At 39.3% G+C, this 25,266-nt stretch overlaps 1 protein-coding gene across 1 annotated transcript; it reads right to left on the bottom strand.

Moving 5' to 3' along the window:
* Positions 1-703: 703 nt before the first annotated feature.
* On the bottom strand, positions 704-24,833 carry glp2r (glucagon-like peptide 2 receptor). The gene is made up of 13 exons (XM_028477087.1): positions 24,399-24,833; positions 17,312-17,405; positions 16,622-16,726; positions 12,475-12,596; positions 12,244-12,350; positions 10,807-10,963; positions 10,556-10,715; positions 6,605-6,665; positions 6,462-6,528; positions 6,147-6,235; positions 4,648-4,786; positions 4,491-4,532; positions 704-2,997 (listed from the first exon to the last, which is right to left on the bottom strand). Exons 1-13 carry the CDS (start codon positions 24,474-24,476, stop codon positions 2,641-2,643), a joined length of 1,578 nt encoding a protein of 525 aa, XP_028332888.1. The 5' UTR covers positions 24,477-24,833; the 3' UTR covers positions 704-2,640.
* Positions 24,834-25,266: the final 433 nt, after the last annotated feature.

Raw genomic sequence — 25,266 nt, 5'->3', positions numbered from 1 at the left:
TTCCCTTGCGTACAGTAGACATCTCATTTATAAACTTAGAAAGGAAGAGAAATCTTACACAGTTGGAACTTAATTAATTTATTTTCCACAAAAGCATATCTATAAAAGTAAAAAATAAAATAAAAAATTAACACCAATTAATTAACATTTCCAGACTACCTATCTTTAACATACCTGTTAAAAACTTTAAATTTAGCAAAATAATGAAGTCAATTCATATTAATTCCATTTGAAAGTTTCCAACTTTGAAAATTTCTTGAATTTTGCAACCCTAACTGAAATGTTATGAATTTTTAATGCATTTTTTTTGAATGGATGCTAGTATTTACATTTGGAAATGATGCAAAAAAAAAAAAAAAAAAAAAAAATATATATATATATATATATATATATATATTTTTTTTTAATCTATTTATGTATTTTTCTCAGCATCCCATCTCACACTGGATTTGTGGAGAGATTTTTTAAGTAGATGGATATGCAGGAGAAAGAGAGTGGACTCACCGGGAACGCGTCTGGGAGGACCTGTCACATTCCAAACATCTGAGGTGAGTGTAATTGTACATTAGATACTTTATATATATATATATATATATATATATATATATATATATATATATATATGTGTGTGTTTTTGTCTTTAATATGTGTAACATCGTGAGACAATTTCCAGTTCCTGCAATGTCCTAATTGCAGTTCTCCTGTTTAAATAATAACTGTATGTCAAATATATTTTTGGATGTGTAATTTGAATCTATTATTTATCTTTTTAGTTAGAAAAGTGTAATAGATCTCATGTTTTAAGGGAGTTTCTTTGATTGATTTGATTGATCATTGTCATTTTTACACGTTGTCGGCTAAAGGATGTGGGGAAAAAGGACAAAAAAAACCCAAAAAACAATAATTTAAAAAGCTTTTTCTAGATTCGAATAGATTGGCCCATAGTTCAACATTATGGGTTAGTGGATCTGTTGGGAAACCCCATAAGGAGACTTCAGACTCAGACAACAAATACACTGTATTCATAATGATTATTCATTCCAAAATATGTTCAATGGAGAATAACAACAGGCCTGGCATGCTGATAATGACTTTGTACACTGTAAATAAATCTGTAAATTATTAAAAAAACAAAAAAACAAAACAAATGTTGGCTTTGTATATACATTCACAATAAATAGCACAGGGATACAACATTTGCTTTAAATTTTGTTTGGCTAAACATTACATGTTCATGATGAACTACAGCACAGTCATCACAGAAAGAACCTATACCATCTGTCAAACTCATTTTAGTTCAAATACCAAATACGGACCAGTTTGATCTGAAAAGTGCTGCAGGTTTTAAGCAAATGAGCAATTTCAACAATATTGAAATACTAGTTTGAACTTCCAAGCATAAATGATGTGCAAATAATGTAATGCATCGATAATATTCAAGCTTTACTTCACTTTAAATGTCCTTCAATTTGAGACCAATTTTTATTTAATTTTGGAAAATTGCAGGATTTGGGAAAATTGAGATTAAAAATGAATTTGTGTATCAGATATTTCTAACTGAATTAGTTGGTCATGTACACAATGATACATGTTTTCTCTGTCATTTTTACTTTCTCCTGTGGGACACATTGGATGCTCTAAAGGGCCAGATTTGGTCCCTGGGCCTTAAACGATCTAAACTGTCAATTTTCAACAGAATGGAGCTTTATGTCAGTTTTACATTGTTTTTGAAGTGAGTACCCAGTAGAGTTTTAGCTTGTACTTCTTCAAACACGGTAGAATGTTTTTGTAACCTGGACACAGTTTGGAATCTAACATTTTTAGATCTGATACATATAGAATATTGTTTTGGCTAAAAGGCAAACTGTTGTCATAAAGGCTCTTTTTGTGGACTTTAATCAGCTAAAGTCTAGACCAGTGGTTCCCAGTCTTTTTTGTCCTGTGTACCCCGACTACCCCTTTTGCATTTTTGTCAAATCATGTGTACCCCCTCTTCATATCATAGGTATCCTCTCCATAATTTCATATACTTTTTCATTTGTGGAACTGCGGGCTCTCCTAAACCCCTAAATGTATTTAGAACATTGGTTCCCTAAGGTTTAATCTACATTACTACAACTAATAATTGTCTCCTATTGTCAGAAGTGTAAGAAAATGGCCTCTACACCATTAAATAACCCTGTTTCAATAAATTACAAGAAATATAGTATTTTATTGAGCAATAGTGCTATTGGTTTGTGGTGAATTTGTTAAAAAAAAAAGGAACTAGGAACATTACCCAGATATATTTTTTTTAATTAATCCTTAGCTCTTTCCGAGTACTCCCCGCAATGTAGTCCTGTACCCGTTTGGGAACCACTGGTCTAGACCAAACATGTTTGTAACTTGAAGTCATGAAACCAAAAGTACCAAAAGATGCCACATTTACTTGTACAAATTGTATTCTGCTACGTACTTGATGTGTTTGTTTTTATCCATCATCCTGCTACGTTAAGTAGGATAAAATGGTATGAAAACCACATGGACACTTATAGCTATAGCCATGCAGACAAAGCTAGCATAGGAGAATGTAATACGCTAGCCAAACACATTGTTGCTTGCAAAGAGGAACAAAGTAAAGTGTCAACAGTCCAGTAGAGATCAGAACTTGCTCTCCTCCAGTATCTCCTCCATGGTCTCTCCAAGCGTCATCTCACCATCGCTACTGGACAGACTTTTCCTGGTTAGAAAATCCAGCCCAGTGGGGTCGCTTCCCATCGGCCCCTGACCCTTCACCTGTTCTGTTCTTCGGCCCCTGCCTTGCCCAGGCACAGCTACTTGAAGAAAGTGTGGGTTCATTGGTGAGGCGCTGCGCTCGTCATAGGGTTCGCTCTGGAGGTGCTGACCACAGGTACACCTCCATAAATACTTGAGAGGTGAGCCTTGAAAACAGGAAGTCACCCTGAAGTGGTTGGTCAACAGGAAAAGCTGCCAGCGCTTCTTCACCTCAGCTTGAACCTTCAAAACAAAAGACAGACGTCTGCATTTTGTGTGACAACCAATTTCACACATATTCAATATTAAATCATGTAGAACAGTTTTTCTCAAATGGGGGTACGTGTACCCCTAGGGGTGTATGATGGCACTACAGGGGGTACTTGAGAGAGAGCGAGGAAAATTAAGAAATGAAAGCATTAAAATATGTTGCTTTTTAATGTTTTTTTTGTAGTTAAAACTGATAATCATACTAAATACACACACACACACACACACACACACACACACACACACACACACACACACACACACACACACACACACACACACACACACACACACACACACACAAACAACACAAAATAAGATATACTGAATAATAAAAAAGAACAGACAATTAACAACAAAATACACAAAATGACACAAAATAATGATAGAAATGATATTGATTAGAACATCAACTAAAAATACAAGGATCAGTCTTGGTCCCACATCAGGAGGGAGATGACCGGAAATGATAAAAACCATGGAAATAAATCTATTCAGGAGGCAATAAATACAGTTTAATTCACTTATTTACAAAATGAGGTTCTTTAAAATGTGTTATCACTCATTTATTCCATCATTATGGTCTATAGTTGTTCTTTCATAGAATTCTGAGTAAAATGTTGTAGTCAGACAAAGGGGGTACTTGTATTTAAAAGAAAGAGAAAAGGGGTACATGAACCAATAAGGTTTGAGAACCACTTCTAAATGAGATGTATTAAAATACAACGTTTACTCCAATATGAGACATATTCATTTAGGACAACCTCCTACCTTCCTTTCACAAGACCTTTATTTTATTAGAAGACTTGGGTTGAGATGATGATTTTTTAATTATTAGATAAAGACATAGTGTAGTCATCGAAGATCATTGGCTATAAAAAAAAAAGCTGTGGAAGGATGAAATTGCTGCTTGATTTATTTCCTTTTTTTGTAAAAGTTTTGCGCATCGTAGGACGTGGAGTCCTATAGACGGAGGCATATACATGTTTTTACTATTCTTATTGTAACTTCTCGCGTTTTCTCCAATAATTCTGCTAAAGTGACTTCCCAACACATTCATGGTGTTTTCACAGCCTGAAAGTTTATTTTAAGGCTTACATGAAAAGAATCCAGCCAAAAGTGAATGTCTTACAGAGTGAGGTGATATCACGGGGAATAATGGGAACAAAAATTGAGTGAATTGAATTACTGTTCTTCTTGTCTGGCAAAGAAACACATTAAATCACAGTAAGAATGAAGTAAAAACATTTGTATGCATCCGTCTATGAGACTCCACTGTAAACATTCAGTAAACTGTAAACTTTCGATTGGCAATTTCAACTTTTTACATTTTTATTTTTTGAGCAAATGATGTTTGATATATTAATCCATACTCTGACTAAAATGATTGCCTGCAGCAACCTTCTTTGTGTTTTACACCACTGGCTGTAACAGAGCTAATGCTAGTTTTAAGATGACAGACATACCTCCCCGTTAGCGAAACAGTACAGCACTGCAACCAGAAATCCCTGAAAACAAGAAAACAATACAAAAGATTCAAATCAATGCGAGCGATAAGAAAGCTGCTCATTTGGTATAAACATACTGTATATAGGTATAAAATGAATACTGTCGAGTTTTTACCTGAAAAGAGCTCAGGGTGAGGTTAACAAAGTTTTTGGCGTAGCGACTGCTGCCTTCTACACTCTCATCGATCAGCACGGTGAAAACCACTTCATGGATTCCCAACAGAGGAATTAAGACCAGTGTTGCTCTTGCCAGGCTATTAGACAGAAGACGAGTCTTTGGCATTGTACACAACAACGAAATAGTTCATCTTCATAAGCGCTCGAAACATTAGGTAACACTTTACTTGAAGTTTTACACATAAAGCCTGACATTACGCTGTTATTAGCATGAATTAAGTGTCATGATGGTTGTCAATAATTGTTGTTTGTTACCCTAACCTTAACCCTAACCCCACTAGATCCCTCCACCTCAGGGCCGGCCTTACTGCTAGGCAACTTAGGCGGCCGCCTAGGGCGCCATCTGCTGGGGGAGGGTGCCAAATTACATTCCTCATTCTTTTGGTGATGGTGGTGGTGGTGGGGGGGGTTGGGGAGGTGAGTGGAGGTTGGCAGATGGCATCTGAAAGACCTAAAACCGGCCCTCCGCCGAACCCCAAAAGTGCCATCAGAGCTCCAAAGGTTTCTGCTGTTTTGTAGATGGCATGAAGAAGAAGAGCAAAAAAATCCAGACTTAAGTCTTTAAACTATACCTTCAACCATTTCTGACAAGAATGCCAGTTCTTTGCAACGGACAGATTCAACGTACAGTAGGTAGACATTAATGAGCAACAGTCAATCCTGGTTGCCTGTATTTACATGCACCGAGCATGTAAATACAGCGGTCTATGAAAAACAGCAGAGTTGGAACTGTCGCCCCATGCGGTCACGGATTTTGTTTATCAAATTTCGGTACACAGAAGAGGTTTACATAAAATCTTTTTAACTTTTACTGATTTTTAGAGCAATCTAAAGCAGCATAAGTTGTCATTTTGACTGAAAAAGCTGCTAAATGATCCTGAATGCTTCACTGCTATAGAACTCAATGGACTAAAATGGGCAATTTGTGTCATCACTGACATCATTTCAACATGGCGGCACATAGACTCTCAAACGGTAATCGAGTCCCATTTTTAAAAGTTAATAAAACGAATATGGTGCAAAATAATGCATTTTGTTAGGCATAGATCTTCTAATAAGGGCAATTCAAAGGTTTTAGGCCACATTTGCAAAAACAGTGGAGAATCCCTTTAATGACAGCGTATTGTCAGCCTTATGTATAAAACTTCAAGTTAAGTGTTACCAAACATTCAAAATGTCTCATCATCACTAGTTTTCAAGTGTGTTAAGATCATTTGTGATTTAGTATTTTTCTTAAGGAGAGCAAAATATGAACGATTAGAGGTATTTTAAGAGTAAACCTCCATCTGACATTTCCAGCTACAAGATGTTTGGGTTGATAGGAATGTGTGCTCTATAGTTAATAACTGATTAAATGTTATGCCAGTAGTTCACTGCTTCAGGGCAGATATCCAGCTCCTGATATTTGGATGTCAAAGCAGTAACAGTTCCAAATACCTGTATCTGTAGTCTGTAAATTTCACCTGATCGGCTTTTAGTTTGGACAGAAGCAACATCAGGATCTTGATGAATATGTAGAAAATTACCTAAAAAAAGACAAGAAAAGATGCCAAATAAGAAAAAAACAGAACATTTCTTTTGAATTGAATTTGTCTCAGATTTGTCATGCTCGAGACTTCAGCTGACTTCATCATCACATGCCTGCACAAGGCTGAAAGCTTGAAATGTGACGTTAAATGAGCCTAATGTGTTGTCTAACAGGCGCATCAGTGACAAACGTGACCTTCTTTGACTTGTTAATGAGTCACGTACCAGCACTGATAAAGAGATGGGTCCCCTTATGATCCACCAGAATCCTCGATTCACTATCGACCAGCATCTGAAGACACACAGAGGTCAAAGTCAAGCCATAAACTCAGCTTTTAGCTAAGGATGAATCACAGTAACTCACTTACTCTGTGTTTTCATATAAAATCTTGACGACCGTCCATGGAGCAACAAACAAGACGGGAGTTCCTGCAAAAGAGGCATTTTATTTCTGCATTATCATCAAATACAAACCGAATAATATATGCTAAGTACAATACTTTTTGACCTGTAGTAAACTAGACTAAATACTATAAGTATAAGTAGGATGACAACAACTGACCAAAAATATTTGCAGTATAAAAAACAAAAAGGAGGAAAAAATGTTCTTGAAGACAAACTTTATTCAGAATTAATTTTGTCTAACCAGTTGATAAGTTTAATTTAGTGGCAAGACTGAAACTAACCTAAACAGTCTTAATGAAATGAAAATAACTGTTGACACACTGTCAGTATCATGCTTGCATTGCATCTACATTTGATTGGCTTTAAGAGTTTGTTTACAAGTACTACTGAAACTAGCAGAGTTCAACGCTGTGTCCCGTGCTTTGTTTTTTAAGGCTCATATGTAATTTAACTATATACACAGATCAAGAAAGTGGCATTAGCTTGAGAAGTATGTACTAGTACTAGTATTAACATGTAACGCCACATCAATGCATGTGGATGGATGATACAGTCAGCGACATTATGTGACTGACAGTACAGATACTCCTTGTCAAAAACAGCACCAATACAAGATAAGTAGCTAAGTCAAAGCATCACTGAAGTAAAATAAGTATTTGCATAGTAAACTAGAATATTTCTACTACAATAATTCTTGAAGAAAATGCAAGTGAAGATGCAGGTGATGGCCCGTGTCGCTTAGCATTAGCATTAGAATACACATAAATTAGCATTAACATTGACATTAACTAGTATTAGCATTAACATAAATTGGCATTAACTAGCATTAACATTAGCTAGCATTAGAATTTCCATTAACCTGGTGTTAGCATTAACCTAGCATTAGCACTACCTAGCATTAGCATTTACCTAGCATTAGCACAAACTTTGCATTAGACTTGGAATAGCATTTACCTAGCATTAGCTAAATATTAACCTAACATGAACCTAACACTAACTTAGCATAAGTACTAACCTAGATTTAACAATAGCAATAGCCTAGCAACAACATTAGCCTAGCAATAGCATTAGCCTAACAATAGCATTAATCTAGCATTAACACTAACCTATCAATAGCATTAGCCTAGCATCAACACTAACCAAGCATTAGCCTAGCATTAGCACTTCACTAAGATTAGCACTAACCTAGCATTAGCCTAGCAATAGCTTAACATTAGCAATAATGTTGAAAAGGTTGAAAAGGTTATAATAAATTATAAAGTACAAGCATAAATCTTGGGAACTTTTTGAACCAAAGAAAAAAGTAGCATCGTCACTAATTACTTAGGGATTGAAAGTAATTAATTGAACATACTTTTCATTATGTGCATGACTGTTGTTTTTTTCTTGTGTACTTTAATCACAAAATCCATAAAAACTGTGATGGGATTTCCAGCTAAACTTCCCTGGTGGTATTTTAACAGATCAGTTTCTTTTCTCTGTTTTGTAAGGAACAATATTATGTATTTATAGGGTGGCCATTTCCATAACACCAAAAAGGAGGACACTTTTCAAAACTCAACAAAGCTCGGATAAAAACTAAAAAATAATATCAAAATGATCACATAGTATAACTTTGTTGTACTCACCAAAGATGTGAAGGTCTACTTTTTTTTTATTTCTGGCCTTTTCTGGCTGCTTCCAAGAGTTTTTTGTTTGAGAGTAATTTTCTGTACATGTCTGTGCACTCCAACGTGAAGTTGACACAAATTTGCAGTTCTGCCTTGACACTTTCCACATCGAGACGATTTCTCTCATTTCTCCATGCTGTGGTCATCATTGAAAAGACATCCATCCATATCAATGTTTTTCAGTTTGCAGGCCTGGACTGCATCACTGTACTCTTCAAAAGACAGCAGTTGTAAGGCTGAGCTTTGACATTTTGCTATGAAAGCTGTTCTCAGAGAAGTCATACCTTTTGTGTCAAGGGCTATGTATATAGGTGTTCCTAGGGGGACCGATTTGAGTGTGACATGGACCGGAGCTAGAGCCGGCTGCAGTAATATGTATGCTGAGAGGCACGAGGATAAATAAAGAGCAACTGAGAAATAACAACGTCCATTCTGTATGCTTTAAGACGGAGTAAAGGGAACAGAATTAAACACCTTTCACTCACATATTTCTTTGCTCTTTCATAGAACTGAATAAAATCAGCCTCACATTTATTTGCCAAATCAGGAGTTAGCTGTTTAAGTCTGCTGTTTACAGCAAAGCCAAAAAAATGGTCCTTCAGCCTCTCAAGTTTCCCTTTAAGTTCAGTCATCACTTTAAAAACAGAAGTTTTGCCGAATGATTTGGCCTCAAGTGCCTCAATGCAGTCTGAGAACACCTTCAGAATGTGACTGAGGAAGATGAGGTACATCTCGGACACTTCAGTGCGGTCCTCTGCAAAGCACTTCCATAAAATCTTCGGACATTCTTCAACACCCAGGCTCTGAAAATAGCTGGTCAGGGGCTTCCAGCACTTCAGCATTTGGTCGATAGATGGCAGCAGAGACAGCCACCTTGTGATGACGTGCCGCAGCAGGTTGCACTCATCCACCTCCACAAACTCACAAAACTCCCTCTGCTGCGCTGTTCTACTGGCTGAGATGCTAAAATGGCTATACACTTTTAACACAACATTTTCAATATCCAGATCCATATTGCCAGCTGCATATCTTGTGTTTTAGCTTCTGATAAACACTGTTGTGTTTTCCATAGTTAACGCTGACGTTGTCTGCTGTATATGCTGACATTTTTTGCAAATCCAGACCAGAAAGCTCAAGTTTTGCCAGCAGCTGATTTGTTATAGCTTCCGATGTCTCGTTGCTGTCACTGTAAAAATCGAGTAGCGCTGCACGCCCTACACAAAGTGAAAATATCCTAAGACAATAGGGAAACACTTGGTCGTACCTTTGTTTGAGGCATCAGTAGCCAGAGAATAGTGCAGTTCGTTTTCTTTTATGTAGTCCACATGCGCATGGATGGAGTAGGGTGCCAGGACATTTTCACATAAAGCTTTAGCTTTAGTTTTCCCACAGGTTACTCCTTTAGCGATTGTTGAGTTGTTGTAGATCTCCCGGTCAACTTTTATTCCACAGTCTACACTCCTGTATGACTGGTGATGCTTGACGGTGTGATAAACTTTACAAAGTTCTGCAGCAGATATTTTGTCATCCTGGGGAGATGTGACTTCACGGAAAAAGGAAAAAAGTGAAGAGGTGCCCGCGCTTTGATTGTTGCTCTTGTGCTTGTCTGTGCTAGCACCTTTACCTTTGCTGCTTACGTCCACATCACAACGACACAGCGTACAATATGCATGGCAATCATCCTTCCTACTTTTGGAGATGAATCCATATTCCTTTGTCCATTCAGGATTAAATGTAGTTTTTCTTTTTGGCATTTTTGCAGACTGCAGGTGGACAGGGTGGGTTCACGTTGTCTGGCTGACACTGACCTGATGTCAACGACGTCCACATGGCTAATTTGACTACGTTCAGCACTGTTAACCAATCAAATGTCCTATATTTATTTTACACCAATTTCATCCAATAAACTGCCACAAATACCTCTTAAGGGGAAGCATAATTGCATGTAGTGTTTTTTTTTTTATTATTTATTGTTTGAGTTATTTTTGTTCAGGCACATTTACTTTTTCATTAGAGACCATATGAGATGGGAGAAAAAAAAGATTATGTCAAAAGGAGGACAAATGGACGTCCGGCTTAAGGCTGCGCCGGAAGACGGACAGACCTTTTAAAAACCGGACGGTCCGTCTTAAAGCCGGACATATGGCCACCCTATGTATTTAGGAAGCACTTTACCAGTATTTACAGCTAAATTACTGCTTCTACTAAATGTCAATGGTGTGTTACTTTGGTGCCACGTCTCACCCCATCCCAGCAGCATGTATTTCTTCAGTAGACGCCTCTTGGTCAGTGCTGCAGTGAATAGCAGCGTGTGCAGGAATATGGCCTCCACCAGCAGCCAGAAGTAGTTACAGGCCACAAAGTACTCCATGCACACTTTGGAGAACTTGCACATCAGTGATGTCTGTTAAAGAAGTATCTGGGTTTGAGTCAAATGTTACAAAAACTGAAAAATCTGCCAATATAAGCTCATAATGAGAAACTGATGGGCGTACCGCAGAGCTGGAGTAGGAGTTCCAGCCAGGGTCGTCCTTGGGAAGATTAGAATACATAATGTAGAGAATAATTTCCTTAGAAATGACAGCGATTGCTCTCAGCATGAATGACACAAACAGATTCATGTGGATGTAGTTTCTGGTACAGTGAAGTTTCCTGGGAAGAAGGTAATCAAGCAAAGAGCAGAAATAAAGCATTACTGGCACACATCGATGGTTGGAGCGTCTGTGGCCAACAGAAAATAAACCTCCAACACATACAGTCCCCTCCAAAAGTATTGGAACAGCAAGGTCAATTCCTTGTTTTTGTTGTATACTGAAGACATTTAAAGGTTTCAGATCAAAACATGAATATGAGACAATAGTTCAGAATTCCAGCATTTATTTCATGGTATTTACATCTAGACGTGTTAAACGACTCAGGACAGAGCATCTTTTGTCAGTTGAATGTACAGCAAGTGTTTCAAAGCATTTCTGCCAAGAAATAACATGGCTGCTCACCTGCACACCGCAGAGTGTTTGCTCTTTGCTGTGCTTTTACAAATGTATTCTTTGTGATTCGTGAAACCAAATTTCACAACCAACAAGTTCGCGGACATGTTTAGCTCCGCCTCTCTCTCCTGCTTGTGTGTGTGAGTGTGTCACACACGTCACTCAGTCACATTAAGGAAGGTTGCGGCCATTATACGGGATGGATTAAAGAATGAATAAAGGATTGTTTTATCCCGTTCTTCTCCTTGTTATTATCACATTATGAAAAAGTTTAAAAATAGCAGGAATGAGTGCTGGTCTCGAACGGTCTTGAGGGAAAATCCTGAGTCCGGGCAGCCCGAGTCCGAGACAAGACTGAGTCAAAATGCTTCCGAGTCCGAGACGAGAATGAGACCTTTAAAATTTGGTCTCGAGACAAAGACCGGTCTCGACTACTACAACACTAAGTGAGTACCAAGTAGTTCACGATGTCCGTGTAATTTACACTCGGCCACATGCCTACATCGTCTTCAAATTTTGATTAATTGCTGTAGTGGTCAACCCTACCGCACTCTTATATCGTACCGCAATACCTAGCTTTATCTGGAATATTTAATCCTTGATAAATTTGGGAAAAATCACATGAATCCGCCATTGAAGATGTGTTGTTATGCAGCCGTATACAAAAGAGAAGGCGGATCCAAGCGAATCAGAGAGGATCATGGGATATGTGACGTCAGTTGTAAACCACCTATCTACAGTACTATAAAGCCTGCTTGCACAGATTATAAACACAAATAGGAGTTGGCAGAATATTTGGTTCATTTCAACTGTGTCGGCTAATCTCACAGTCACAACGTTACATACTTCACTGGTAAACCTTCAGTATGGTGAACATTTTTGTTTGAAGCACAAATAAACCCTCATCAGGATGTTAAAAGTGACATCGATAGCATGTCCTCTGACCTTAACAGACCAATCAGGAGCGTAGCCAGTGTGAGAGAGAACAGGGATAGGGAGTATCCAATGATGGAGACGAGTCTGAGAGCCGTCTGACGAAGCATCTCCTCCTCCTGGACACAAATACAGAGAAGACATGAAACGTCTTTGTGGCTTTTTGAAGGTAGAGGAACTTTCTTTACTTTTCAGGATCATCAAACCAAAAACACTGTGAGCAGCAGCTTGTGATGCTCCTACTTTGTCTTTAAAGTAATGATCCTCCAGACATTCTGAGTCCTCCCTCCAGGGTTCAGAGGAGTTCTCCATCTGTCGCCATCTCCCATCTTCCAAACATTGTCTGTACAGCCTCCGGGTGCTGCCTGCAGGAGAATAAATAAAGGATTATGTGCCGTGTGTGTGTGTGTCAGGCAGGATTGTGGTCAATTATAATTGTAATCACGTAATTAATAATTCATTACAATTATGGCATAATTATAATAGTAATTGTAATTTTAGGGATCTGTCGCCATTGTATTCGCAATTAAATTGGAATTAGTTAAGAGAATTGACTTTGTGATTGTAATTACCATATAAATTCAACAAAAAATTTCAATTACAATTTTATTAAATGCAAAACATTTCTATGGCTTACGCTTAAGTAGCTAAAATATCAAAAATATGTTTTATATTAAATTTTCCCACTACCTGTTAGTGAATTTTCACACTCATACAGGTGGTAAGGGTTAGAAGAGTTAGGGGTCAGAGTTAGGATATAATAGATGTTTTATTTAATACTATTATACACGATACAATTTTACAGATTAACAATACTGTGAATGGAACTGATGTTTTGTACAAAGAGTTTATAGTTACTGATAAATTTCAACTCTTGTCCCTAGTTGTGCTTTTTCATAAGATATTATAATAAATGTACTCAAATATAAATGTAAAGATGCTAAAATTGTGATTGAACTTTAGTAATGGAGAACGTAATTGTAATAGACTTTCAGGGGATAGAAAAAAATAATTGTATTTGTAATTGGAAAAAACAACAGTTATCGTAATCAGAATTGAATTGTAATTGAAAAATGTAATTGACCCCAACCCCAATCATAGTTTAGTGGCTAATTTTTTTTTAAGGTAAATTAACTAAACTATGACTAATTAAAAAGATACAAATATAAATATAACATCAAAATATGTATACATTTTAGTTATATATACAGTATATATATATTTTTTAATGTACAATAGCACTGTTTGTAAATATTATGAACTGTATTGTTTTATGCTTTTTGTACACTGTTTTGTAATTATCTGTCTTGGGGATTGCAGATGGAAATTAGCTCCAAGAGCTAAAGTCTGGTACAAAGCATATTTTCACATGTTGATTAATGCTATTGTACATGGTCCCTGTCAATAAGAATTAAATAGATAAATAATATAATCCCATATCAGGTTGATAAATGGGCATTTAAAAATGTATAAACTCTTATCCTGTATATTTTAGTCAACTATGTCTGTAACAGATTTAGTCGACTTAGTCTTAATGTTCTTTAGTTGACTAAAACTGATTATTCTGCTTACTTGAGGCAAGCAAAAAGTTTAAAACTGCTTCTGAGGAGGCTAGAAAGACGGCGCCGAGACCCGGCCCTCCTTCTGCCTGACGCCGGACACCACCCCGGTACACTGGGTTGCCCGTCCCCTGCCCGCCTCGACCCCGACTGCCGTGTTGAGGGGGCCGACGACAGCGACAAGATCAAGGAGTAGGAGGGGAGCGCCACTGTTGCAACAAGGAGGGCCAAGCGCCGGGCCTCCGGCGGTGGGGAGAGGAGGTTGGCGGTGGCGGCTGGTCTTCCAGCTGTGGTGCGAGCCCAGCCCCGCTTCGCACCCCAGCCCAACCGACTCAGCACTTAGAGCCAATCCTTATCCCGAAGTTCCAGGTCAACTACTGTCTGCATACACGATCAAAAGACAAGGGAGGCTGGCCCGACAGATGGTTTGTTGATTTTTTGCGACAGTGCTGCGGTGCTTGTGGCCACTAGGGGCATTTGATGTGAAAGTTGCAGGTCTAGCGCCCCTAATGGCCGAAAGTTACAAAGTGTGCTTTTAAGGGCCAATACAAAGAAGCTGGATTTCCTCTTATCGCGCTAACTAATCGCGCCCACCCACCCCAGCCCACGAACTGGCCACAACCCAGCAAGAGCCCCAGACAGCGCAAGAACAGCAGCCCAGGCCCCGCCTCCCACCGGACAACGCAACCCCCGGGGCAATGCCCCCCCCGGCGCAAAGAGCGACCGGCGGCCACCACCGCGGGAGAGAGGCACCCCAATGGCACACAACCGATGCGGAGCAGCAGCCCCCAGCCAAAGGCGCAGAACCCACCCACCCGCCAGCCCGCAGATAGCAGGACAGACCTACCAAGCGGGCGATACCGATCTCAATCACCGGAACAGCGAGAGCCGCTCCCCAGCAAAGAGCACCATCCCGGTGCTCCCCATCCAACCTATGTGTATATATGTGTATGTGGTGCAATAGCTCCGGAGGGTGGAAGTGGTGGTACCACCCTCCGGGGGGTGGTGTGTTGAGGTGTAATTAAAATTGGAGGGATTAGTAAGGCAGCCAGAGGTGGGAGTGCAGCCCCCGCGCCACTACTTAGTAGCACAGGCGGCGGCCCCCTCCACCCCCAGCCCCACCATCCAGCCCCCCAAGGATTGGGTATGTGAGTGTGGTGCAACAAGTGGGTGAGCCAGACCAGCTGGGAGTGAGTGACGTGGCAAGCAGGGCCACCCTGCCAGCCACGGACTGATAGGCAGGCAAACCTAAGTACCCCCCCCCCTCCACGGAGGCCACCCACGCGCCAACATGAGACACCCCTGACGCCAACACAGCCCGGAGGACAGCGGGCCCCAGCCACCAGCCCCACCCTCACTGAACCACGGCCAGTCCCCGGGCAAACGGCGGGGGAGCCCGCCCTGAGACGCCAAACTCAAAGTCCCACCCGGCGCCCCCAGCCAGCAGACCAACCACCCCCAACGTGGATCTGCCAGGACAGGAGCCACCGGCCGCGCCCCCACACACACCTACCCAGGGGTGGCCCCAGCGCGAGCGAGGCCCCACAACTCACCCTTCCCTCACCCCGAAGCTACACAAGCCGGCCCCTGCGGTCCCCCAAATGAGCCCCCGGGCCAGCGGCCCCCTCAGCGAAGGCGCGCCCCAAGGAACCAGGCCAAGTCACCCAGACCGGCTGTCGGAGCAACCCACCGCAACACCCAACAACCCAGGATGCAAGCGCCGCCCCCAAGTGTAGCCACCAAAGGAAGATCATTATGAACACGTCTCTGTGTGGATCTGATGTGACGCTGGCAGGAGAGAAAATATTTAGACATTGATGCAATTATTATATTTACCCATGACATCCTATAGGAAATATACCTGTAGATATTTTTATCTGTAGACTGAACTACATTAGTCAGCTGATAAAACCTGTGTGCATCGGGTGATAAATTAATTAATTTATTCATTCATTCATTCATTCATGTATTCTGTGGCGACGCTGAGAGCCTCAGACTTGGAAGATAATATGAAATACAAGTATTGTCCACCCTATGATGTATATTGATCTGTATGAACGCACAAAGCTACAGACAAGGTAAAAGTGAAAGAGTGTCTGTTTATAATCTCACTAATTTAAGCATTAACACTCATCAATTCCTGCATTAATTCCTTCCTGCTTTTACTGCAGCAACAGTGTTGATTTTGGTCTGAATTATGGATTTTAATTCTTCATATATTTTAAAAAATTCTTCCTCAATTGTGATGTAAATTGCTCTCCAGTTCCTCTGTGATTGTGATTGGTCTGACTCTGTAATCTCCACCTCTGGCATGTAGCCAGACTGAAATTATATTGCTTAACTTAGTGTGTTGTAATCAGAACCAGAATCCGAAATGTTTTAATGGCCAAGTACAGTTTTTAGGACAGTACAAGGAATTGCAAGACAGCTTCTGTCTGATGGAGAATGTTTGGTTTCGTGAAGCCCACTAAAGGAGATAAATCCAGGATATAATTATCTAGCTTCGTAGTATAGGTCCTTAAAGTTTAGGTAAAGAATAATTCTGTTTTTGCAGCCCTTCTAAATTTGAGTCTCCTTCATTTGTCAAATATTTAAAAAAAAAAAAAAACTTTTAGATGCTTTTGTTCAAAGAGGAACCATTCTCACGTTTGTCACTTTCAAATCTGAAAGTCTTTAAAATAGAGTACCGTAACTTGGACACTATTACTAAAATTAGAGATTTCAGAGGTTGGCAATCAGAGCAGATTGAAATAGAATTAGAAAGGTTTACAAAGGTCAACTACTCAATTTAAGAAGATGTTTGAACAGAAATGGTAAAGAAACATGTTTACCCTCAGTTATCCATGGTAGGTAGGCGGGGCAGGGGATGGACACGTTACCAGGAAGTGAATGAGGCCAACAGGCAAACGTGTCAAATGCTCCTCTGCAGTAGTTTCCTGTGATGAAAACATCAAAACCGAGACTCTCAGAAGTGCAGTGAAGGAAAAGAGTACCTGTGTCAAACTCAAGGCCCAGGGGCCAAATCTGGCCCTTTAGAGCATCAAATTTGGCCCGCTCGAGAAAGTAAAAATGATAGAAAAAAACATGAAACATTTTGTAAATTACCAACTAATTTAGTTGTAGATATCTCAGCCCCTCCAAATGCTAAAAATTAAATTAAAATCCACAATATTTGCAGAGATCAGTTTTCCAGTTCTTATATCACATCACGGCAGCCATTTTTAAACTCAAATTGTTGAAAGAACTCTTAACTTTTTCAAAATCTGTCAACATTTCCTGAAATTATTACACAAATTGTCATCAAATTTGAAAAATCAAGGAAATTTCGGTGAAGATCCTGCAGGGACAGATATAATGTACTCACATACTTTATCATTTATTTTGAATTTATACGTGGAAGTGCAAACCAGGGCACGTTAATGTTGAATTTCCTCTTTTCTTGACAAAAAATGTGTGGCCCCTTTCAGAACAAACTGCTCCGTATTTGACTCCTGGACTAGAGGAATGAAGGAATGACTCACCAGTTGTCAGGAGTGCACTGGTCAGAGTTTTGTTGCAGTTCTCCCAGTACTCGATCCGTCTGGCTATGAGGCTTTCCAGCAACGAGCCTGTCACCTGATGGAAAGTGTTCACATCTTATTATAGTAGATTCATGTCCACACATACATGGTTTCATCATAAAACAATCATTAAATCATTTACCCAGACATGTCATACTGATATCTAATATCTACGCAATACCCTTTGTCTACACTAGGTAGCATCGGTGCATCAGCGCATAGTGTATTGCAAACTGTTTTAACATTTAATCAGCAGGGCTTGAAGTTTTAGTTTTTACAAGTGAAATTTACATTGCAACCTGTCAAAATGTCAATTTTAGATATGTGGTGACATATTTTCACATATAGTAGCCTAATTTTAACTGATCAAAATATATTTACATACATCTTTAATTTAATTACATATATCAGTAATTCCCTTATCACTTGTAAGAATAACAATTTGAGATATCTAAGAATCATTAGTCATTATTTCAGCAGTAGTTCAGATTTCTCGTTAATATTTAAATGTTAAAAGCTCATTTCAATCAGTTCCTCTGTGGAGGATTCCTATCAGCTGACGCGTAACACTGTTTCCAGTATTGATCGATCAGTTTCCTATTGCTCTTATGGTTTTATCAGGGTAGAGATTTTAGGCTTTAGTGGGATTTCTTTTAACTTTTGAGACCAATAAGGACATTAATCAAAAAAATGAGGTTTTAAAAAGAATAAATACAATGTTTTGAACAGTATATGTTTTTGTCAGACTCACAGATGGTTGAAGATGAGGTTTGTCTGAGGTTGCACTGTATGAGGTGCAGTGTTTATCCCGTTTATCCACTCAGTGACAGAATTAAACTTACTGAGCCAATATTTGCACCAGAGTCTAATCTGTAATTGATAAGGTTGTTTTTCAGGCCAGCTCACTGCTCAGTGTCATGTGTGGGAGGTGCACGAGTGCTGTTGTACATCCTCATTCCTCTGATGCAAATGACCTGTCACCACCCTTTATTATCACTCCATGCACTGCTGGCTCAGCCAAGGAATGTGTCATGTCATGATTAGACAATGACAGAGCCGTCTAATCTAGAAATGTGTGTGTCTGTGTATTTAACATGTTGCAGAAATGAGAATAGCGTCAACTTATCAGGTGCTGCAGTCTAATTTTTATCACTTTTGGGTCAATACTTTGTGGGAAAAACAAAGTTTGTCTGATTAGGGATTGTTAGAAAACTTTGTCATTCATTCTTCAGTACCCTCTTCATTCTGTCCTACAACACAGCAGGACACTACTTTTCAATGTAGAGGTGCTGATTAACCATTACAGGGGAAATCTATGCTAACATGCAAACTCCAAGCTGCAGTGCTCCCTATTCATCAACAATGCTGCCTTTGATCAGTTTTTTTTTTTTAATAAATAAAGCTTTTCATACAATTCCCCAAAACAATGAGGGGCGGATTCACTAAAGGTTTAGGGGGATTAAAACATGTGCAAACGTCACTCCACTCGCTAATAAGCTGTACAAACCCCAGAGAATCAGGAGTGCGTGGCTCCTGCACGTCACTATCCATTTAGCGTGTTTGCCTCTAATGAATATGTATAGTAGGCGGAGCTCACAAGGGGAGAAAATAGGAGGAGGACATGCAAATCAATGAATACAGTGGGCGCAATGCAATTCATCAAATCTGGAACTGTTTGCGGCAATTGTTCTAGCACATCAAAATAGTACGACTGTCAAGCAGGTGCAAACACACGCAGAAATCTGCTGCAGTAAATGTTGACACAAAACACAGCTGAGATGAAAAAAAGGCGTCAGAAACCTTTCTAATAGAAGAAAATAATTCAAATAAAACAATAGTCAAAATTAACAGCCACTGAATGAGAAAATAAACTACGAGTTAAGTGTGTGTGACGCACCGTTTCAGTGATGTTTTGACCGTCAAACTCTGGTGTAGCATTGATGGAAGGAGCATTAGGCCAGAATCAGCTGATCAGATGCATAATTTATGCAGTGATGGCACAATGTTCACATATGATAGTGTGCGTCACACAGCACTGCTCAGACCTGCTGGATTATGGTCAGTAGATCATCTTCAAATGGTATAGACTGATTGACAGACTGTGTTGCTGCATTAACTCATATCAATGGCACCATTTTTAGTTTTTTTTAAAAAATATTTTTATTTGTTTATTTAGTTTTCTACATTATTAAATGTTTGTGCAGCAGACAGAGGAGTCCATCTGTCTCCAATGTAACTTCCTCAAATGTCATTGTGTGCTTTTGTGCACACCTCTCCGCATTGAACGAGCAAAAAGATCATTTAAGTAGGGCGGTCTCCACCACTTCTGCACGTGCACTAATCATTGCAGCAATCTTAGTGAATTCCTTGCAGCAGGTGAGGAAACTGCATGACCAAAGGATTTAGGGACACAACTGGTTTACCACCTTTTATTTCAGATCTTAGTGAATCCGCCTCTCGGTATATAGAAACATATTTGAATTTAAAATCATAAAAATGTACTTTTAATGAAAGCTTCCATATCAGGGTCACACCTCACCTGTCAAGTTTTGGATTTGAAAAAAATGGGAAAATTTCAGGCGCCCACAACGAGCCGTCCCACCACCCCGATCATGTTCAGTATCCCTTATAATTTAAGATGGGTGTACAAGAAATATCCACTTGTCAACCACTTACTAAATACAATTAAATGATTAGAATGTGGTTGGGCTACATTTGTTGACATTAAAATGCTGTGAACATTCCTACGTTATAATACAGTCTAAATAAAAACATAAAAGTATATGAAGCACATTTGTTTAATTAATATACTTACAATTCATATAGAAGTCAACACATTGCATATTTGTTGGTAATTAAACGTTGCTTGTCTTTAAGTTAGACATTTAAGTTAAGTTAGACATTACATATTTTATTTTCATTTATCATGCTCACTCATGTGGTTCTCTGCTATTCACTAATGAATTATTATACATATTTGTTACAGACTTTACATCCTTTAACACTTTTTTGGAAGGAATTTAATATATCATTTTATAACATTTTGAGGCAGTGATCCATGCTTTTATTACTTCTCAACAGGACTACTGTAACTCACTCCATGTGTATTAGTAAATCCTCCATCTCTCGTCTCCAGATGGTACAGAATGCTGCTGCATGGCTTTTAACTGGCACAAGGAAATCTGAGCACATTTCCCCTGTCCGTACACTTCCAGCACTTTACACTGGTTGTAAGTTCATTTTACGATTGATTTAAAATCATTTCATGGCCTCACACCCAAATACCTGGCAGACCTTCTTCATCCCTATGTCCTGCTCGAGCACGTAGATCAGCTGACCAGCGACTGCTAACGGTGCCAGACAGCAAAAAAAAGCTCAGAGGCGACCAAACTTTTACAGTTGCGGGTCCGAAGCTGTGGAATGCTCTGTCACTTCATATCAGAGAGGCTTCATTTCTGCCTGTTTTTAAATCTCTTTTAAAAATGCATCTTTTTACTTTGGCGTATGGTTTTTAATTGCATTGATTTTATGTATACTGTTATTTTATATTTTGTTTTGTCTTATGCTGCGTTCACACCAAATGCGTCATGAAATGTTTGTGCAACCAGATTACGTACAAAGTCAATGGATAGATGCGTCACAGATGCGAAATCTTTCCTGTTGCACAGTGCGGTTCGATCCGCGCGTCAAGAGCGTTGGCCGTGCGAGCGCGCTCCCGATTTTTCATCATATTCGCACATTAGCAAGAGTTGAAAATATTGAACTACTGTGACTGTTTCGCATGATGAAAGCCAGAGTCTTTGATGACGATGACGTCAGGCTGTCAACACGGACACCGGTCTGTTCACCCATTCAACCATGGAGTAGAAGCTGTGTGTGACCACCTGGAGCTGTATGACACGGCCTTTTTAACCAGAACCGGACTACGAAGGATTTGGTGTGGAGGAGAATCAGCGAGGAGGTGGTAGTGGCTTTATAAATAAAGTTGGATTGATTGCTTGGTGGATTTTTTCATGGTCATTTCTTCCCCCGTTGGAAACGCTAAAATCACAACTACAAATCTTATAGAACGCAATAACTGTGGCCATCTTGCTCCTCTTTAGGAAGATATTTACATTACTTTTTTGTTTTTTTTTTGGAACTCCTTCACATCCATCCATCTCTTTTTTTTGTTTTTTCTGGGTATCTTCCTGCTGTCTGCACTAATCTAATCTAATCTAATCTAATCTAATTTAATTTAATTTAATCTAATCTAATCTAATCTTGCAAGAACTGCCACCCAGGCCAGTGGCAGTTCTCGCGAGGCTAGTGACAGCGTTCAGCTTAGAGAGGCAGAAGAATGTTTTTATTTATTTATTTTTTAATTATTAATACATTATAATATAGGATATTTACGGGAGACTGGCGAGAAACAGGGGTAAAATAGTCAAATATGGTAGTAGATTCCTGGTCAAAACAGGAGACTTGACAGATTTACTGGGGTGTGCTGGTGCCTATCTCCAGTTATCACACGCACGCACGCACACACACACACACTGACAGACAACAAATCACCCCCCCAACATTACCCTCTATGCTACTGTTTGCTTTGCACTTCCATGCGTGACCATGGTAACACGGTATGAGCAGGAAGGCGGCATTGTGGGAAACTCCTGGAAACTCGTCAATCAGATGGATGATAGTATGGCTTTATTTATTACTCACAATCTGATGGGGAATTAGTGATGGAATGTGAGGAAAGCGGAAAAAATGATAAAAATGACAGACAGCAGGAAGTTCTTCCATTGACCGAGCAATCTGCTCAGACTCAGTTTTGAGCCCGTTTAGCCCCCAGTTCCCCCCATACACACAAAGCCCTCTAAATGTTGATACAGTGGTAATATTTCCAATGTTAAAATTGTAATATTTCCACATTAATTTATAAAAATGACACAAGGGAAGCGAAAGGAGATGGTTTTGACCATTTTAAGTTCAGGGTGGATTTCATCCCTCAACTCGAGCACTACATAGAAGTTTAACACTAGAACACTATTGGCGGGTGATTCTCACCCAAGCAAACTTATTTACATTATTTTTATGAGTGTCTTGGTAGCTTCAGCCCTTTAGAGCATTCTATATGGCCCACAGCAGAAAATAAAAAAGTCAGAGAAACCCATAATTATTGTGTAAATATATCTCCAAAAGAATACACAAATTCAATATTAGCAGGACTCACATTTCCCCCATGCTTTTATCACATTTTTATTGTCAAATTATTAAAACAACTCTCAATTTTTCCAAAACCCTGCAATTTTCTTCAAATTTTTCCACAAAATCTCCCCAAATTACGTAACAAAATGGCCACAGAATCTAAATTATTTAAAATGAATGGTTATGGGTCACTTATTGTTTTGTTAATATCAGTGCTGGACATATTTTCTAATGTACTGATACGTGGAAGTACAAACTAGAGCACAATAATGTTTAAAATGCTCTTTTTCCAGCCTAAAATCTGTGGCCCACTAAAGATTAACTGCTCTGTACTAAACTGAACTAAAATGAGTATATTGCGTTTTGAGTGCGCCACGGTGCACTCCGGTTTGTCGACTGTGACGTCACGAGACAGAGCAGTTCTCTATATCTATATAATTGCATGAGAACGCGGTTAAATGTATGTGTTATAAACACAACAATAAACAGATAATCATGTCAGTGTTCCTAACGAAGGAGAACAAGAAGGTTGGACTCTGGATTTGTCATAGCCACATTTTTTATCAACAGCCAACAGAGAAGAGATAAAACTGCACCTGTAAAACATGAACTAAATCAAAGTCGCTCCAGTTTACAGTGTAGTTACAGTATGAGAGGAAACAATATAGTGAATGTGATTTTGTTTTTACACACTATGACATTTTGGTGATGTAGTTACGTGAAATATAATCTGAAGTGTTTTATTTTGAAAAGTAACCAGATATTTTATTGCGGACTACGTGCTTCATTTCCTGTTTAGATTCATTTGCTCTGTGCTGATTGATGAATTGTGCTCCGGTGTTCGCCAGAAACAGAAGTCCTGCGTATATCTGTAGGAGGGCACCGGCAGCGGAGCCGCATCCAGTGGAAATTGGGGTTAACCCTAACCCTACCTACCCCACTAGATCTCTCCACCTAACCCAAAAAATGGCAACATAGCTCCAAAGGTGTAATAATAATAATTTAGCGACCGACACTTAATGACAGCTTCATGACACCTCATGCTAATGACAGATAATGACAGCGTAATGTCATCCTTTGTATGAAAACTTCAAGTAAAGTGTTACCAAATATTTTAGTCAGGTGATCATTTTTACCCAATCGAAAAATGCCATTTTTTGTTCCACTCTCCTCCACAGTGCGTTCAAAGCCTCAAATGCCCCAGAAACGAGTAGACCAAAGACCAAGTTTCCACTTTCATTATTTTCCTAAGAATTTCTTGTTCTTACAATCCTAATTTTTCAATAATTTTGGTTAATATTTTTAGAATCCAACCATGGTAGGTTTAATACTATACATACAACTATGCCATGTTAGGTATGGCATAGTTGAGAATACAAGAGCACAACTCTTATTTGGCATGTAATGTCATATTTTGATTATAATTACTCTTTATCAGGTATGATAAATTGGTTTAAAATTACCGAGCGTTTGTGATGGTGTTACTAATTTTAGTGATAGTGTTCTAGGGACATACAAAGGGCAGTGGCTATCCGTACGTTTGCCTTGTCAATATACCGACATTCTATCCATACGCAGCGCCCCTCATTGACCAGTTTAAGTCACTTAACTAAGACTAAACCTAGCCGTAAACCTAATCTTGACCATAAAAATTGTTGCGATATAGGGTTATACCCTAACCCTGTACTTCGGTAAATGTACCAATAGCACCGGGGGTTGTTCATACAGCAACCGTACGAATAGACACTTTCTTTATAAAAATAGTTGTATGAGACACAACTGGTGATTGGTTGGATCTCAGAGGACATTAAATCCTAAAGAAAACAAAGAAATAAGCGGTTCTCAGTGTCTGTGTTACCTGGTGGCAGGTGCTGACAGAGAGCAGGATGAACAGCAGTTTGGTCCTCTTGTGCCAGGTTGGCAGCAGAGTTAGCATGTTGCTGTGTGTTCACATGGAAAGCAGTTCATGTGTTTCTGCCTCTTCATGCCTCCCCCCTGGTCTCCTCTGGTCTTCCACTCATCGCTGCTGTTGCTCCACAGTTCTTCTCACAAAGGTACATCTGAACTGCACTCAACCTCCAGAATGAAAGCAACTGAAGGTGGATTTGAAAGAAGTTTTTAAAGCGACTGGTAGAATTTTGCATTTAGTTCTGTATAATCCTCTTGTTTCCAGGAATCGGAGCCAGGAAGACTTATTTAAATGATTTGAATCATGTTCCTGACCTCTACATACAGAGCTCTGTGGTTCTTTGGAAGGTAGATCCGTCCGCACTCTCCATGGAGACGCTGAAAGTGGGAGCGCCTGTAGATTCTCACAGGGAGGATGGCCTCTCCCACCCGTCCTCCCTTCAACCAATCAAGATAAGGCCTCAGGAGTGTCAAACCAAATCAGGACTAACTTTGTTGTTCAGGGTGTTTGATGGCACAGGGTCAAATAGGCAACACTCTAATGTATAGACCACATATGTTTAAACTATAAATCTAAATAACAATAGGTTCCTGGCAGCATTAGGCCACTAATTACAACACACACATGCTTCTGTTTATCTTTCTCACACAGTAACTGGGCATCAACCAGTGTTTCTGACTCTAATGGGAAACCACTATAAACGACCAGGGTGAAAGCACATGAAGGATAAAGTGACTGTGTGCTTTGGAGCCATTTTTAAACACTCTTATTACATACAATAGAGATCTGTAAAAACTCCTGTTCACACACTAAATAT

This window comes from Gouania willdenowi, chromosome 19, assembly GCF_900634775.1.
Source record: "Gouania willdenowi chromosome 19, fGouWil2.1, whole genome shotgun sequence".
Taxonomy (NCBI): domain Eukaryota; kingdom Metazoa; phylum Chordata; class Actinopteri; order Blenniiformes; family Gobiesocidae; genus Gouania; species Gouania willdenowi.
This window is presented reverse-complemented; position numbering and strand designations above follow the sequence as displayed.